At 39.5% G+C, this 17,898-nt stretch overlaps 2 protein-coding genes across 4 annotated transcripts in view; one reads left to right on the plus strand and one right to left on the minus strand.

Moving 5' to 3' along the window:
* Positions 1 to 17,898, minus strand: part of WIF1 (WNT inhibitory factor 1) — a 124,595-nt gene that overhangs the window by 13,547 nt on the left and 93,150 nt on the right. For all 3 annotated transcript variants that reach the window (XM_047866394.1, XM_047866395.1, XM_047866393.1), the window contains 4 exons: positions 13,323 to 13,431; positions 4,197 to 4,337; positions 2,854 to 2,949; positions 1,301 to 1,396 (listed from right to left, as the gene is read on the minus strand). In XM_047866394.1, coding sequence (XP_047722350.1) covers positions 1,301 to 1,396; positions 2,854 to 2,949; positions 4,197 to 4,337; positions 13,323 to 13,431 — 442 coding nt within the window. The remainder of the gene's footprint in view (positions 1 to 1,300; positions 1,397 to 2,853; positions 2,950 to 4,196; positions 4,338 to 13,322; positions 13,432 to 17,898) is intronic.
* Positions 6,550 to 6,927, plus strand: LOC125170148 (60S ribosomal protein L35a-like). Its single transcript, XM_047866400.1, has one exon. The coding sequence runs from the start codon at positions 6,595 to 6,597 to the stop codon at positions 6,925 to 6,927; it is 333 nt and encodes a 110-aa protein (XP_047722356.1). The 5' UTR covers positions 6,550 to 6,594.

Consider the following 17,898-nt stretch of genomic DNA (forward strand, 5'->3'; position numbering starts at 1 on the left):
ATGGAAGCTTAACTGGCTGAGCCACCCAGGCTCCCCTGTTCATTTCCATCTTAACTGGTGCCAACTGTATTATCACTCAAGAGACACTTCTCAAAAAGGCACATCCTCTTACTTCATGGCATATATTTATTTTAAAAAAAATAGCACTCTGCTCATGCAATTAGCCTTTTTTTTTTTAATTTTTTTTTTTACTGTTTATTTATTTTTGAGACAGAGCTAGAGACAGAGTGTAAGTGGGAGAGGGGCAGAGAGAGAGGCAGACACAGAATCCGAAGCAGGCTCCAGGCTCTGAGCTGTTAGCACAGAGCTTGTTGGGGACTTGAACTCACAAACAGCGAGATCATGACCTGAGCCAAAGTCAGATGCTTAGCCAGCTGAGCCACCCAGGCTGAGGTAGTAAATCAGCCTTTTTGACACCAGGATAATTTCATTACATACAGCTTGTATGACATTATTAATTTTCTTTTCCATAAAATATGTGACCTGGGCAAAACAGACAGGTGTCTTGTAAAGTGTATGGATCATTCAATATTTTACAGCCAAGTTTGAACCCACTTTCTGAGAGAAAAACTGGCTATGATGCTGCATCATAGGCAGAGGGAAAACCATCTCAGGGATGTCATCTGTGAGCAGGTCCTTAAATTGGGGGTCAGTGGGCTTCTAGGTCAGGAAATGGGGAGCAGGCTGTTTCATTTCAGTCTTTGAAGCTCACCCATAGAATTTATTTAGGACATACCAAAACCCCATATGGCAGAGAAAGCTACGTGTTCACAAAATCCACATTCCTCTCCCATAAAGTCGTCCGTGGGAGACAGCTGTCCAGCCAGGGATGACATTTCTCCAGGCTGCATCTGGGACCAGCACTCTGGTAGGACCGTGAGGGCTCATACCTCTCCATGGAATAGCTGTGGAAGTTTTGTGGATCACTTCTGGGACAGAGCTTTTTTTTAAAAAAAAAAAAAAAAAAAAAAGAAGTGCCTACATCAGTCCCCACCTCTGCTCACTGGCTGGTTTCAGAGAGCTCCAGAGCTGTAGGGAGGACCACTGATGTCAGGTACCTAGGCCCCAGAATCACAGCATGGAGAAGGGCTTCCTGCACTGGAGCATTCTGGGAGTGAAAACAAACTTCTACTGTGTGGAACGACAGTAGAATTTGGGGTTAAAGTTGTTACAGAAGCCAACAAAGTGTTACACTCTATTTACAGAGCTATTATGTAGAGTGATAATATATTAAATATATTCCTTTTGACTGCACATTTAGAAAGTAAAAAGAACCTTGTTCTTAAAAAGAAACTGTTACCTTTATCACAATTGACTCCATAGAATCCAGGTGGGCAGATGCAGAACCCAGGAGTGACACAGAGCCCGCCGTTCATACACCGTGGTGTGCAAAGGGCTAATAGAGAGAGAGCTCTGATTAAGGTCAAGTGGGGTTTTGAGAAGGGCCATTTTGGAAATATCATTAATACAACAGCTCTACAATTTAGAAATTTTATTTGAGAGAGAGAGAGAGAGAAAGGGGCAGAGGGAGAGAGAATTGTACGCAGGCTCCATGCTCAGCTCAAAGCCCAACAGGGGCTTGACTCGGGGCTCCATCCCATGACCCTGGGATCAAGACCTGAGCTGAAATCAAGAGTCAGACACTCAACAGACTGAGCCACACAGGCGCCCCAACAGCTCTTCATTTTTGATCTTTGTGGTTGATTCTAAAGTCTGTAGAGATACAGCTTTGACATATATATATATGTCAAATATATATATATATATTTGTCAAATATATATATTTGTCAAAATATATATATATATTAATTTGAGAGAGAGAGAGCACAAGCAGGGGAGAGGGGCAGAGGAAGACGGGGGAGAGAGAGAGAGAGAGAGAGAGAGAGAGAGAGAGAGAGAATCTTAAGCAGACTCTACACTCTACACTCAGCATGAAGCCCAATGTGGGACTCCATCCCACCTGGGATCATGACTTGAGCTAAAATCAAGAGGTGGACGCTCAACCAACTGAGCCACCCAGGCACCCCACAGGCTTGCTATATTTAACATTATTTATGTGTTGCAAATCAGTTTTTTTTAACCAGTTAATAGATGAGAATTTTAGAATTGTGCCATTTCAACACCTGATTAAAATTTGCCTAGAATCATTACTTTGACTAAGAAGTAGCCTTCTTAAGACTAAATATTTTCCCCTGCCCTCTTTCCTAGATCTTCTAATTCCAAGATATATGCAAACAAGAAAAATTCTTATGTCTCAAAGATGAAAAAGACTTCGCTTACTCTCACCAAAGAAACCCTTAGTATTTAAGCATCCTGTGGTTAATACAACTTGCTTGTTTAACTCTTTCATATAATAGTAATTTTACTGAGATAGATATATTTACAGTACAAATAATTTTCTTTTTTTTTTTTTTGGTCTTATAGCAACTTCATAGCTCAGGTATATACTTAATTGTGAATCAAGGTACTTTTTATTACAGTAGACACTGTCAAATCAATCATTATATTAGCTCGTTAAACCCAACTTAAGTGGAGGAGAACTTTCTTAGGATTATGCCAAAGTATATAATAGTGAATTAAAGATGGCGGGGGAGTGGCCACAAAGAATGTAGACACGCTGCTGAGGTTCTCTGCCCCTGTCACCATATATTGGACTTAACAGAAAACCACTCCTAGAAGTACTTTCCATTTGCTCTTCTGTGGCTTTTTAAGATTTTACCAATCCTTATGCTACGACCAGAAAAATAATTTCGATTTTTCTGAATGTGTTAAAAAAGCACATGTGGGGCTCTGGTGTGATGCCCATTTCATTAGGAAGCAAGTGGGGGTAGTTGGGTTCTGTCCGTTCTGTACCTTTCTCGCAGTGAGGGCCATAGAATCCATCAGGACACTCACAGATGCGTCTTTCATTACAAAAGCCTCCATTTCGGCACCCTCCTGGGCATTCGGCTTCACCAAAGAGAAACAAGGTTATACCCCTTGAAACTGTGTTGGGGGAATTAACTGTGGGCATGAAGAGGCTAGTGCTGATGTTCCCCCCTGTGCACTGATTATCATAATCTACTGAATACTGATAACTTCTACCTCATTTTCTCTGTACCCCTTGTCCTTCACTAAATCCTCATCAAAGTAAGATTTTGTTTCTCTCAATCCCACTTACAATAGCGGGGGGCTCATGGAGGAAGGCAAAGCAAGCGTTATTCTGCCTTCGTCCCCACCTATCAATCTACTGTACCTTCTTAGATTCACCCTGAAATAAAATGAATGGAATTGCCCACGATATTCACTTTCAGAGGGCAGAATGACCTTTTGGTACGTCTTTATTTACTTATGTTTTTAAAGTACGCTTCGCGCCCAGCATGGAGCCCAACGTGGGGCTTGAACTGTCGACTCTGAGATCAAGACCCGAGCTGAGATTAAGAGTTGGATGCTTAACCGACTAAGCCACCCAGACATCCCTTGGTACATCTTTAGAGTACTGAAAGCCTCTCGAGCTTAAGTTCTGTGCTGGAAAAGCTTGTATCAGGATGGGAAAAAATCTAGGCCTTCATGCTTAAGTGGGCATCAGGGTGAGGTGCCTATGCCTGGCAGAGATTGCTGGTGTGATGGTGGCACTCTGTGCTCTGGAGAAGTCAGCCGCACCAAGCGTGTGGCAGTTGTGGCAGATAAGAGTTGTATTGCCTTGACAAGCGGTAGTTGCTGGTAATGACTGGTGATCTTGCTATGAGACTGGGGACTCCCAAAGATTGTGCTGGAAGAGGGGAAGGAAAGAGGTAGAAGAGAGGGCTTTTGAAGGGGTATTGGAGTTCCCAAAATTGTGAGTGGGATCATAGCAGAGAAAGTCTGTCTTAGTACTATACTGGACCCCGTGGTTATCAGCCTCCTGCCATTAGTGTGGTTATAATTATACCAAAAAATTATCCTCTTCCTTCCTTCCCTCCCTCTCTTTCTTTTTCTTTTCTTTTTTCTTTTCTTTCTTTATTTCTTTCTTTCTTCCTTCCTTCCTTCCTTTCCTTCCCTTCTTCCCCTCCCTTTCCTCCTTCCTTCTTTCTTCCCCATCTCTCTCCTTCCTTCCTTCCTTCCTTCCTTCCTTCCTTTCTTCTTTCTTTCTTTCTTTCTTTCTTTCTTTCTTTCTTTCTTTCCCCATCACACCTGCAAGTTTTATGAGCCTTTTCTTGATGATGATCACTGATTACCTTGTTGACATGTTTTAAAGAAGATAGCATTTTGAGGTGTCTGTAGGATGGTGTTGCCTTCAGAATTCATTACAATCACATTCACTTCAAAAGCTGCCACTCCATCTTGTTTTCCAAGACATGGGAAACCAACCTGAACAACTAAAGAAAAAGCAAGTATAGAGAAACAGTTTATTTAGTTGATTCCAGTTATATAGACATCTTGGTAGGAGAGACAAAGAACAAAGCAAACGTGTTCATATTTCATTATTTCATATTCTTGTATCTACACCACAGTAGAGACTGTATTTTGATCGTATGAGCATTCTCCAAAGAATTTATACATCATGCTGGGTGGAGAAAGAATGAATAATGCATTAATATGTACCTTACTGATATGGAATTGGGGATATTTTGTTCCTAGTCTGGGCTTGTACTATCTTGAAAAAGAGATTTTCTCTAAAAATTAAAGGTGCAAATAGGCAGCACAGATTGATGCCAGCAAGAAACTTGTGGGCATCTTTATCAGCCTCCATATAATCCAAAAAAGAGCTTTAAAAACAGTATTCCAGAATTTTTTAAAATAAAGCCCCATATACGCACGAGCTTTAGTTTCAAGCTCGGTGTGCTTGAAAGTGGTAAAATATATTCTTTGGAAATATCCTACGACGCAGACTAAACTCCAGTTATTGGACTGAGTTAGCGAAGCTAATATTTTCTTAGGCTAATATTAAAATGTGTCCATATCTTGGGATCTAGAAGAGAGTTTGGTGTGATGAAATAATCTCACAAACTTATACCTAATAATTTAGGTTCATAAAAATGAGCCATTTGCTTTTTGGGAGAATAATGATCACTTGGGGTGCATCATGTTGACTTAGCAAATGAGTGGCGGCCAAAGATGATGGTGTACTGAGAGGGCAAGGAGGCCACCAATTGGGGAGTGCCCACAAGTAAGTGGGCGGAAACTGGATCAAGTCATTGGCTAAGAGACTGACTGTGTAAATTTCTAAAATCCACTAGCTTATCATAACATATCCACTGGACGAGAGTGATTTAATTGATCCATTAGACTCTAGTTCTTCCTTATATATAGGAAGAAATATTGCTATAAATATACGTTTGAAATTTTACTCCCTTTTGTTTCCAGATAGCAGCTTATGGTTACTGCCAAGCTTGGGGAAATCACACCAAACCAAGAAAAATCCTTTCCCTGTAGAGTTTTCATAAAACTTGCCCCTAGATGTATAAGAAGACATGAGCTGGAAATTGGCTTGCTCTCCCATAAGGCACTGCACACAAGCTGGCCATATAATCTTATTAGTGTGCTCAGCACTCAAAAGCCCCTCGTAAGGCTTTGCCACCGTCAGTGTTTATTACTGTGTCTTTCTCAGAATAACATGGATTCCCAGTTCTCTTGAATCTGGAGATCTGACCGTTGCAAACTAATCTGTTAAATGGTAAAAAGGAAATAGGGGCATTTTAATAGACATAAAAAGAGAGAGAAAAGCAAAATTGTGCCTGCAGTTCTAAAGTAAAATTGTCCCCGCTGAAAGCCTTGGTTTAAGGAAATCTTATACATGAAAATGCCAATTTACAAAACACAAAAATCCATTGTAGGGATTTCCATTTCAAAAAGAAGCAAAAGAGCTGGCAATTTCTTTCAATTGTTACTCTTCCAATGCATTTTCATTGTGTTCAATTCTAAAATTTCGTTAACCTTTCTCATGAATTTTTTACACGAATGGCTAGGCCAATAATTGTCCTCAGACACAAACAGAAGAAACTGAAAGGATTGTTAAAGATAAACCTTTTAGAATTTTCTCCCCACATGTTATCATCCAAACTATTATTTTCCAGGTGCGTCTTTTTCCTGGACCTTTTTCAAGCCTCCACTTTGCAGCCCACTTAATTCTTTAAAAAAGGAGCTTCACTTTTATTTTAACTCTCAGAATCTTGGCATGGAAGAGAAGATCCTTGTAAGTAAATTCATCTTCATTTCTGTTTATCAGCATTGTCAAATTTATTTTTTTAATTGTTTTTAATTAAAAAAATTTTTTTAATGCTTTTATTTTTGAGAGAGAGACAGAGTGCGAGCTGGGGAGGGGCAGAAAGAGGGAGGGAGACACAGAATCCAAAGCGGGCTCCAGACTCTGAGCTGTCAGCACAGAGCCCGACATGGGGCTCAAACTCGTGAACCACAAGATCATAACCTGGGCCGAAGTTGGACACTCAAGCGACTGAGTCACCCAAGTGCCCCATCATTGTCAAATTTTAAAACACACTTTGGATATTAAATATCAAAAATGCCTTATTATATGTATGGAAAGTTCAGTTAAAAATAATTACTTGCTTGCTCTTTCCGCCATCTTGGAACCCGTGGAGGCCTGCTGGGAACAGGACTCCTGAAACGACAAATATGTCTGGAAGGCTGTGGTCCAAAGCCATTTTTGCTGGCTATAAGCGGAGTCTCCAGACCCAGAGGGAGCACACAGCTCTTCTTAAAATTGAAGGTGTTTATGCTCGAGATGAAACTGAATTCTGTCTAGGCAAGAGATGTGCTCATGTGTACAAAGCAAAGAACAACACAGTGACTCCTGGTGGCAAACCAAATAAAACCAGAGGAATCCGGGGAAAAGTAACTCATGCTCATGGAAACGGTGGCATGGTTCGTGCCAAATTCCGAAGCAACCTTCCTGCTAAAGCCATTGGCCACAGAATCTGTGTGATGCTGTACTCCTCAAGGATTTGAACTAACTGAAAAGTAAATACATAAAGGTGTAGATTTGTTCTCTTGTAAAAAAAACCAAATTACTTGCTTGCACATATTTTCAAATGTGCTAAAAGCAAACCATTTATAAATATGCTTAAATTATGACATATTCACAGGCTCCAGTCATCAGGGGGAGGATCTAGAAGGTCTGGAGTGCTCACATAAAAGTGTGCGATCTGCTAACGTGACCTCTGAGTCAATGAAAAGTAAAGAAATATGCAGAGGTTTCCCTGGACTGTGGTCATCTTAAAACTATGGTTCTGAACAATCCCAGGAAAGAGAACCAAGGATGCAAAATCCCATAGAAGTTCCACAAGGAAAACACAACACAAGTAACTTTCTTTTGAGTCTTCAAGATGAATTTTTCTCTTTAAGTGGTTAATTGCAAATTTGAGTCAAGATACAGTTTATCCATTTAACAAATATTGAGTGTTTACTAACGTGCCAGCCACTATTCCAAGCACTGGGGATACTTTAAAGAACAGGACAAATAAAGCCTCCTCCCTTTTGTGACATTTACGTTTCAGGGACTTGGTCTGAAGACAATTTGTGAGAGTAACATTTTAATCACCTAAAAAATCCAGAAAAAGAAACACTAAACATTTAAAGCCAGAGACTTAAATTGGAATTGAAAGTAGTTTCAGTGCTTGTTTGGGGTCTGCAACCACTGGATTCTTTGGGTATCGACCTTTATCATCTAATTTCAATTTGCCTGTATTTTAACTTCACAACAGATGCATAAATGTCTTCTGCATAAATAGTGCCGAATGCTTAAAATAAGGACCTGAGAGAGAAGTGCACTTGCTATGACCGAATGATTTAGGGTGGGTTTAAATCCTTTGGGCCTCAATTTCCTCATTTGGCAGTAAGACTAATATGATTTTTTTTTTAATTTTTTAACATTTATTCATTTTTGAGAGACAGAGTGTGAGTGGGGGAGGGGCAGAGAGAGGAAAAGAACTGTATCTTATTTGTTTTTGTAAATTCAGCGCCTGGCATACTGTCTGTCACAGGCTAGGCACTGACAGACACAAAGACACACTTCCACATAAACAGAACTTCACCACAGACAGTGGGAGACACGGAGAATAAGACATTAACGGCGGGCATGCAGAAAAACACACACAAAGAAACAGAGATCTCGAAGGCAGAAAAAGCAGACTCTACATCCAACGAATAATAGAAATGTAAAAGTTACGTTGTGTTTTTGCAACAACAAGCATAGGAGTAGAAAGCTACTTTTACCAAAAGCTAGATGAGATTCGTCCAGATGTGAATTTCAGCACATCTGTATAACGAAACCGAGGTAAATTAAAACAACTCAGAACAACGAAAGCAGATTGAACATAACTCACGTGGCATCCAAGTACACCCTTGATGTGCAACTGACTGCACGTAAACTAACTCTCACACAGAAGTAAACAGCAAACGCGTTCTGATTACATGCTTCTCCCACACTCACATGAGTATGGCGCTCACACGCCCTCAGCCTCCGGTCTGTCAGGGGAGCCACTGCCCATACAAGGGAAGAGACGAGAGAGAGGGCGAGAGCTTATCCTCAGCCCTACACGACCACAGACTGATACGCGACCACACAAACAGTCATCAGTGTGGGCCAAGCTGTGCCGACAGCCATTCATCCTCTCACCAAATACTGAACACCTTCCCTGGCTTCACGTTCTGCTAAAGACTGGGGTCACTAAGAAGATGGTCCCTCCTGCATTAGCACTTATTCCAAAATGTCTAGACATGGAATTCCTGGAGGTCTTGGTTGAGAAACAGGCCTGCTCTGTTGGTTTCATGGTATGACAGAAACAGTTTTCAAAGAGGCAGAGCCTTGGCTTCATGGAAACTGTTTTTGGTTATCCAATTTTACTGAACCAGCCTGCAGTTTGTATTTCCTGTTTTTGTTTTCTTCAGATGCCAGAAGGCAGGCACTTCGTAACTGTTAAAGATCAAGAGTTTTCTTTTCCACGCAATGTTCAGGCATAGAGGAGTCTGGGGGATAAAAGAACAACTTAGCAGCTTGAGGGTATAAAATAGACCAGTAGAATAATGAATACTACCTGGATGTTTAGGAGCAAAGACACACTGATCTGGTTACTTTTTAATAATTCAAGGTGCCCTTACTGCTCTTACTGTGGGGACTGAGCTAATAAGGCTAATGAATAACTGCCCTTCAATGGGCTAAATTTCCCATAAACTTAGTGCACCTGCGTTTCTGCAAACAAATCCTACATCTGCCTTTAAAACCTTATGTATGTGGGGGTGGGGTTGTATATGCGGTGTATCTGCGTTTATATGTGTGTGTGTGTGTGTGTGGGTGTGTGTGTGTGTGTGTGCACGTGCGTGAATCACAAGTCACCTCGCATAAGTCACCTCGTCCCAGAAAAAGGTTTATTCTTTTTCGTCCCACCTTTTCCAAAGCATCATTCACTTTCCCCCCTAAATTTTATTATTTATAAGGATTCTAGATTATTAGAAATTAAAGTTTTACCTAAGCGTGGAGTATTAAAATATTCCCACATCATATATTCAAAATGTGGTTATTTCAATATCCTAAGAAGTAGAAATTCAGTAAGCTTTTTTTTACTAGACACTATAATGAACAAAACTGGGAAGAATTAGGATACAAGCATGAAATTGGAAATCCAGAGATGGAAGAGTTATTGGATGTTGCACAGGTGTAACTGTGTCATTAATTTAATGAATACGTTCTGAGTGCTCTACAAATGAGCCTGTATTCTTCTGATAATCAGGGAACAACAAAGGAAAAATGTTTAAATATAAAATGGCATTTGAGAGATATATTATGTATTTGTTTCATTCGTGAATGCTTCTAAAAAGAAAGACTAAAACCTATGATCAAGAAAATTGTATACAAAAAAAATTATCTTTGACTAGAAAGAAACAGCAGGAGATGTGGCACGAGGCTGAGTAATGGCCATACTCGAAGAACGCCCTTGTCTCTGTGCAGTAATATGCGACAGCAGTAGCGATGTCATCTGCATGGAATAGGGATATCCATGTATCTGGAATGGGATAGCCTTATCCTTGGGGCTACAAATCTCAGGTGAGTTTATCTCCAGAATCCAAGTCCTCGTTCCTTCACAGGAGATTCCTAGAACTCCAAACCCATCTAGATTGGAGGTAAATACTCTGGGAGGACTGCTGGTTATACCAACAGCACCGGGATGACCCAAGAGAAACTCAGGTTCACACTCTTGCTGTCTCCACCCACCTTGGTACCTATGGCAGGAAATTGGAAAAACTCTGCTTATTTAGTCCCCAACTCTTCCAATGCTGGGTTGTGATCCTAGGGATCCACTGGAAGTAGTTGATAACCGCAACCTGAAAATGGACTTTATAAGGGTATCCGATTCCCTAATTATTGCATAGATTTATATTAGCCCTTAATGAGATTTTTATTTGATATCAAAGATAATCTAACTTTCCTCTAGAAAAATAAGACTATTATTTAAAGGACAGGGTTATGATATCAGCTATTTAAAAATATTATAAAACTAAAAATATGACAACATTGGAACAAATAGTAAGCTCTAAAACTCAATGTACAGAAGAACATAATGTGAAATAAAAAGCAGATCTTGAAACAATTCATCCTATCGCACTGGAAAAGCTGATTACTCAGGAAAATAATTCAGGTTAGAGCCTCTTACTCCTACCGAAACAAATTTTGATAAAATAATAGAAGCATGTGTAAATTGATGTGGGAAACAAAGGCAGAAGGAAATGGCACGTAGAACTAAATTTCCTTATAGCCTGCAACCCATTGACAAATACTTGAGGCAGGCAGAGTAAAATGTTTCTCCAGGAACTCCCTACTGTCTTAATGTTAATGTTTTGCTCCAGGGAAAACCACCTTAGCTTGACAATAGCTAGGCCTCCACTGTCTTGGGAGTCTTCTTTAGCATATGAAAATCTCACTGGAAACTTCCCCCCGGGCTTTACCTCCCCCAACCTCGTAGTATATAACCAGTCTCTCCTCATGGCCCCAGGGCTGCTCTTCCTGCCCACGGGTCCTGTCCCCATGCTTCAGTAAAATCACCTTAAAAAAAATTTTTTTTAACGTTTATTTATTTTTTGAGAGACAGAGACAGAGCACGAGCTGGGGAGGGGACAGAGAGAGAGGGGGAGTCCTAGATTCCGAAGCAGGCTCCAAGCTGTCAGTACAGAGCCCGACGTGAGACTCGAACTCATGAACCATGAGATCATGACCTGAGCCAAAGTCGGACGCCTAACCGACTGAGCCACCCAGGCACCCCAGCATCACTTTTTTTGCACCAAAGACATCTTCAGGAATTCTCTTTGGCCACTGGCTCCGGACCCCGCAAACCCCACTATCACCCCCCAAAAACCTCATCATAAATTACCACTTACCAGCTCTCTGGAATAAGAGTTACCTTCCAAGCATAAAAGTAACAGGAAAAAGTGACAAAGAAAAGAATAGTTTTGACCACATAGGATTTTAAAGACTCTGCATATCGCCACCTTAAAAAAACTAAATAATAAATTGAAAAATATGCCATAAAGTATAAATAGTTAAAATACAGTGAGCTTTGAAAATAAAGAACACTATTATTTCAAATATAAAAATGAGCATAGTACACAGACATTTTACATTGTCTAATAGAGGCAGGAAAATGTCTTCTGCCTCTATTGAAATTTAAAAAAACAAATGAAAAGAACACCAAGAAAACGCTTTTCATTTTTTAAGTCAGCAAAATAGTTGATGTGATTAATAACCCATACTGATGAAGTTACAATGAGCCAGGCACTCTCCCACACTGCTAGCCGGGGCAAAGGGGCACAGCCTGTGTGGAAAGTAATGTGGTATTTTGGCAATTTGTTCTAAAAGCCTTTTAAAATGCTCATAGTTCATGTCCTTTGACATAAGAATGGTACTTCTAAGAATTTATTTTAACAAAATAATGAGATGAGCTCTAAGATTTTGGTATACACATTAGTCCAATAAGTATTTTCTGAATGTCTGTTCCGTGCTCGGCCGTGTGTTGGCAGTCATGGGGGATAAGACGAGCAGGTTTTCTGCTCAGTGACCATCTAGTACTTTGTAAAGGATGTTTACTGTGATATTTCTAGTATGAAAACCCTGAAAACAATCTAAGTAACACACAATAAGGGAATGAGTAAACCAATTATGGGGATGTTCATAAAATGGATAATAAGGGCATTAAAAACAACTTTTGGAAAACCTAAATGACATGGGAAAATGCTTATGTTAAAATGTTAATAGTAAGAAAAAAAACAGTGCAAAACCAAATATGTAAGATTATCACAACCATGGGAAAATATATATTCATAAACTAGAAGGAAATGAACATGTGTTTGAACACGTTAACATAAGTGATCTCTGTACTTTTCTAAAAGTCTTATAAGACCTGGGCTATAGTCTCAGCTCCATTGCTTATTACTCATATATGACTTTGGGAAAGTCAGTGAAGGCTCTGATAGGGAAAAAAATTATGTATAAGATGGCCGACAGGGCTGATAGGGGAATTCCAGACCCCGCTCAAAGACTCCCCTTCCAGGGTCTTCTTCCTGCCTTGCTTGCCTTGCATGCCAAATTACTATTGTGGAAGTGAATGACTATAAATTGTCCTCCATGCTTATGCTGGGGACTCAGACCTCAGGAGAGTGATCTCCTCTGAGCCCACCAGCGTGAAATAAACCTCCTGCCTTCCAAGATCTCCGAGTGCTTGGTTCTTCCGCTAGGTGATACAGACCAGGTTCCGTAACAACTCATAGGCCTGAATTTTCTAATTTGTAGAATGGAGCATTAATTCTGGCCTTGACTCCTTCCCAGAATTCAAATTAGATAATGTATGAAGTGCTATTTTGCAAGCTGAAAGCTCTAAACAAATAACCCATGCTTTATTTTCTTAGCAGGGAAGGGTGATAAGCTCTCAAATATTAACCCCTTTCTTCCATTTTTCCATGTCTTTTCTCTCCTTCAAATTCCTATTTAATACAATGCTCATTTTGAGGATGTTTCTCTTGATTGGATTCCATCTGCCCCAAGTCACTTTTTTTTTTTTTCATACTTATTGGCCAGATATATCTCATCTGGTGACTTTCTTTAATCTGTGGTCACTTACCAACTGGGGCTATGTAGAGTCTTTAGGAAATCATAAAACTGCCAGTTAGTCACTCCTGTCCTAATGTTTTGCCTAAAGGAGACAGGAACATGCCGAGCTGCCCTAAAATCAACAGATCTCTTCAGGAAAACATTCCACAATTCATTCCTCTGATGGGCGACTTCTGGATCTTAAATATTATTCCCATTCCCATTACATTTTAAATGTAAACCTTCCTCCGAGGCAAAGACCACCCACCTGATGCCTTGTGAGGCACTGTTCCCAGCAGAGGGACATTGACAGTTGGGTCTGCCATGATGCCTTTATCCAGGGAGCGTAAGGACAGGAATTCATAGAAGTACTCTGCCTACAACAAAAGGCAATGACAATCAGTACCATGGGAACCACGGAGCTTGAGAAGGCATTTCTTCACTGGTCATTCCTTTGAAGGGAAAGTGACATTTTTCACTATAGGAACTCTGGTGGAGCACATGACATCCAAAAAATTGTGTAGGCAAAACTCGTCCTTCTGGATTTTAGAACTCTAGGAATTAGACTCGAGAGAAGTGATGCTTTAAAAACATTAATGACATCTATCCAAAATATCCACAAGGCAGCCTTTTCACTTAATATTACTTAGTTGCTGTCTTTTAAAAGGATTGAGAAAAACATGCTCTTGAGGAAACAAGTGGTGTCAAAACAATTAAGCAACTGTTAGTCCTTACACAATCAATCCACTTCGGCTTCTTGGGTCATTCTTTAAGTCTTTTGATCAGAATTTGGAAAGCTGTGAGATCTAAGGGAAAATGAAAGCAGTAACTTATTGGCAAAAGAAGATATTAAAGTCCAAAATTTAATGATTTTGCTGTTGAGATTTATTTTTCAGTGCCCTTCCCTTTGGCAGGATTACATTTAATGTCTCAATTTAATTATGGAGAGAAAAGCCTCAAAGTGCAAAAGCCACTGCCGCAATATGGCAACGAGTGATAAAATTTTACATTCTAAACATTTAAATTTTCCCACTAAGTCTAGTAGAGAAGAATAATTCCTCCTACTTGAATATCCATGAAACACTGAAACCAGCGAAGTCTGATCTCACTGGAGAGCTTTGATGCTTAACTGATTCTCAACTGGGTTATTCAAAAGATTTGTGATAGAAACAACGTGTTCTTGCTTGGGATTAAAGAAAAATCAATAAATAGTGTAGATGCCAAAATGAGAGGCAAGCTGAGTGGTTCTGTAGTTATCTGTAGAGATATACAGAATTTGGATGGGTTCATTAACTAAATTATGAATTACATGAATATGGGTTACAAAGAAGTTTAAAAAAGAATATGGCCTTTCTTTATATTCAGTATAAAATTTATTTCCCAGTATGGAGGGTATTAAGAGATACCTGCTAGACATCCACACAATTTTTTGTCCTAAGTCATAGAATCAATGTATTAGGTGTTAAGGACTTTGTAGGAGGATGATAATGCAAAGGGGTGATCTCAGCTGCTATGGGGACATTGGCTATGCTTGCAGCGTGTTGGAAAACACTTCCTGGTTTCACTGGACCCAAAGAAGCACCTTAGTTGACTAAATTCCCACTGTGGCCCCTTCTTTGGGTTGCGGCAGTGTTCCAGAAGACCACCATGAAGAGTCCTTGGTAACAAACTTCCATGAATTAATTTTATTAAATTCATTCACCAGGAGGGCCCTGAGGATAGAGTCAATTCCTACCCTGATGGAGGAAAGGCAGAGGACTGCAAGTCTGATGAAGGAAAGAAGTGTCATCAGGAAAGGTAAGTCAGTTTGGAATGAATGCCTTTGAAAAAGAGAACGTTATTTCCGACCTTGTGGTAAACTGACAACTCTTAAAAGTAGGCTACTTCTCAGATAGTGTTTCATGAATCCAGGTGTTTTAAATGGCTCTGCCAGCTGCACTTCCCTCTACACTTTACTGGATAATGTTTATCACTTGACATTTGGTTCTAAAATATATTTTAGTTGGCATTGTGAAAGGATTTAGTGATACATGCCCTTATAATTCATAACTTTGGTTTATTTGCTTTATTAAGTACAGTAATAACAACAACAATAACATAACAAATGCCTGCGTAATGCATATGACGTCCCAACGTTTAACACTTGTAGTAACAGTACATATAATGATGGAAAAGAGCTGAGTGGACAGAGCACAAACATGCTGAAAATGAAACATTTCAGTGGCTGGATTGCTTCAAATACCATTCAACAGGTCGTCATTTGCTGCTCATAATTCTATCTTTGAGCTCCATCACTTTATAAATGAAATCTACCTCTATATGGGTGATATACTTTAAAAGAGAATTAATAAAAATATAATTAAACATAAGTTAATTTTTTTGTGTGTTACTAAGAAAAAGGATGAAAGACTAGCCATCAATATTAAAACAATGATTGTGTATGATTGATGCTAACTGATTTTTTTCCTTTTCCCTCTTTTCCAAATTTTCTACATGGGGTTCCTTGCCTTTTATAGTGAAATAAACCCATTTATTTAAAACCAAACATTTATTATGTATCCTGCTTTCAGTTCTGTGTGGATGATGATAATCATTGGCTCCGTTTGAATAATTCTCTGATCACAGATGAAATATTCTTTTTTTGGACTTCTATGTAGGCTGTGCTCATGTAACAATTGGATTTAAATCTCTTGCTTGCGTACTTGCTTTAAGAAAACAACATTTACTAAGAACGTAGCTTCTGAACATGTCTTTCAAAGACTTTTGATGATGTTCAAAGAATGTGGAACTGAGAGTTTTACTCAGGGTCCAGAAACAATTTCATAGAGCCACTGGGTCTCCTGTTGTTGCTTTTGAGTTTGGCCACATGAAGTAGGCTGGCTAATTAGTTTGTAATTCGCATTGGCATGACTGCTCAATATGATGTTTAATGGATTTGTCTGGACAGCCAACATTCTCATTCTTATCAATAATGAATTTCACACTAGAGGCTGTAGGGTGTCCCTCTGACTTCTCTGAGAATCAGTGAGTATCAGTTTTTCTACTGCAAATCTAAGACTATATCATAGGACAGGAATTGGTCAAAACAGTTTCTTGCTTGGATTTTTATTGGCAATAGGCAGTTTCTAGAGAAAGCTTTTTTTTTTTTGTTCGTCTTTCTTTCTGAAGATGATAATGATGCTATAATTTCTGAAATATATAATTTCCTTCATACTTGGTATATATTTTTTAAAGGGGCTTGCCTATCTACTGTTTTCATTGCCTTCTTAAAAATCCTAATGTGGAAACTACTTAGAAATTGACCAACCTGGGGGGTCTGATGGCTCTGTCGGTTAAGCATCCGACTTTGGCTGGGGTCATGATCTCATGGTTCAGGGGTTCAAGCCCCACGTCAAGCTCTGTGCTGACAACTCAGAGCCTAGAGCCTGCTTTGGATTCGGTGTCTCCCTCTCTCTCTGCTCCTCCCCCACTCATGCTCCGGCTCTCTCTCAAAAACAAATAAACATTAACAAAAAAAAAGCTGCAGTTGCCCAATAAAAAAAGAAGAAGAAAAGGAAGAAAGAAATTCACTAACGCTTTGTCTCTGATCTTGACACTGACTTCTTTCAAAGTTTCACTTTGTCATTATAAACGGATCTACCCAAACCACGAGTACCATATAAATATTTCTACAAATAGATTATCATCACCGTGTGGTAGAGATGGCATATATTCCTCATTTAACTTAAGTATTAACTTAAATAGCTAAAATATTTCCCTCAAAGTTAAAATGGCTGATGAAAGAAGCGATAGATTTATAATGTCATATTTTCAGTTCTAGACAGGACTTTCTGTTTTTACTTTATTTATAATATAATAAACAGTCTTGGTCCCAAACCTCTCCACTGGAAAAACTTATTGGGGGGCAAATAAAACTTACATTCTAGGCCAAAGAACAGCGAGCTCGCTTTAAAGTTTGGGAACAAGTTTCAGAGATTGTAGATTTATTACTTAGATAAAAGGAACTCAGAGCATGAACTCTAATAGGGAGGTGGCATATTGGAGAGCATGAAACCTCTATTAGGGAAAAGAACATTTTGTTTTATTAAATGACACTAATGGAAACTCAGGTAGAGGTAAGTAGGGTGCTTATTTGAGAAACACATGAAAAGATCGCCTTGTATTCAAACAAAGAATGGGCCTATTCAGGAGAATAATTCACTTCTAAATTAACTTGCTGAAAAATCTTGCCGGCCTGGCTTGCCATGCAGTAAATTTTCTTTTCATGGAGAAGTATAAAAGACACCCAAATATTATCAAGAGAGGAGTTGAGTGCTGGAGCAAGTTAACTTGCTTCCAAGCAACTTGGCTGACTATTAAGGTTGTTCCTTCCAGAAGAGATGAAGACATCATTTAAGCGGCAAAATGGAATAAACTCAGAAGGCCCTTCACGCTGGCACTCTTTCTTGGGTGGACTCAGAGAGAGGAAGCAGAGAACTACATTGGGAGGAACAGGGAGAATCCAGGATTTATCATCTTTGAAGTTATGGGTTTGTGGTGCATACTTAATCTAATAAGCACAATAATTACAGGAACCTCTGAGTTAAGAATCAAAGGTTGTTGTTTTTTTTTTAATTTTTTTTTAACGTTTATTTATTTTTGAGACAGAGAGAGACAGAGCATGAACAGGGGAGGGGCAGAGAGAGAGGGAGACACGGAATCTGAAGCAGGCTCCAGGCTCCGAGCTGTCGGCACAGAGCCCGACGCGGGGCTCAAACTCACGGACTGTGAGATCATGACCTGAGCCGAAGTCGGATGCTTAACCGACTGAGCCACCCAGGCACCCCTTGAATCAAAGGTTTTTC

The sequence above is a fragment of the Prionailurus viverrinus genome, chromosome B4 (genome assembly GCF_022837055.1).
Source record: "Prionailurus viverrinus isolate Anna chromosome B4, UM_Priviv_1.0, whole genome shotgun sequence".
In the NCBI taxonomy this organism is placed as follows: domain Eukaryota; kingdom Metazoa; phylum Chordata; class Mammalia; order Carnivora; family Felidae; genus Prionailurus; species Prionailurus viverrinus.

Excerpts from the sequence above, each read along its gene's own strand:
- LOC125170148 (XM_047866400.1), top strand. The coding sequence starts at position 6,595 with ATGTCTGGAAGGCTGTGGTCCAAAGCCATTTTTGCTGGCTATAAGCGG.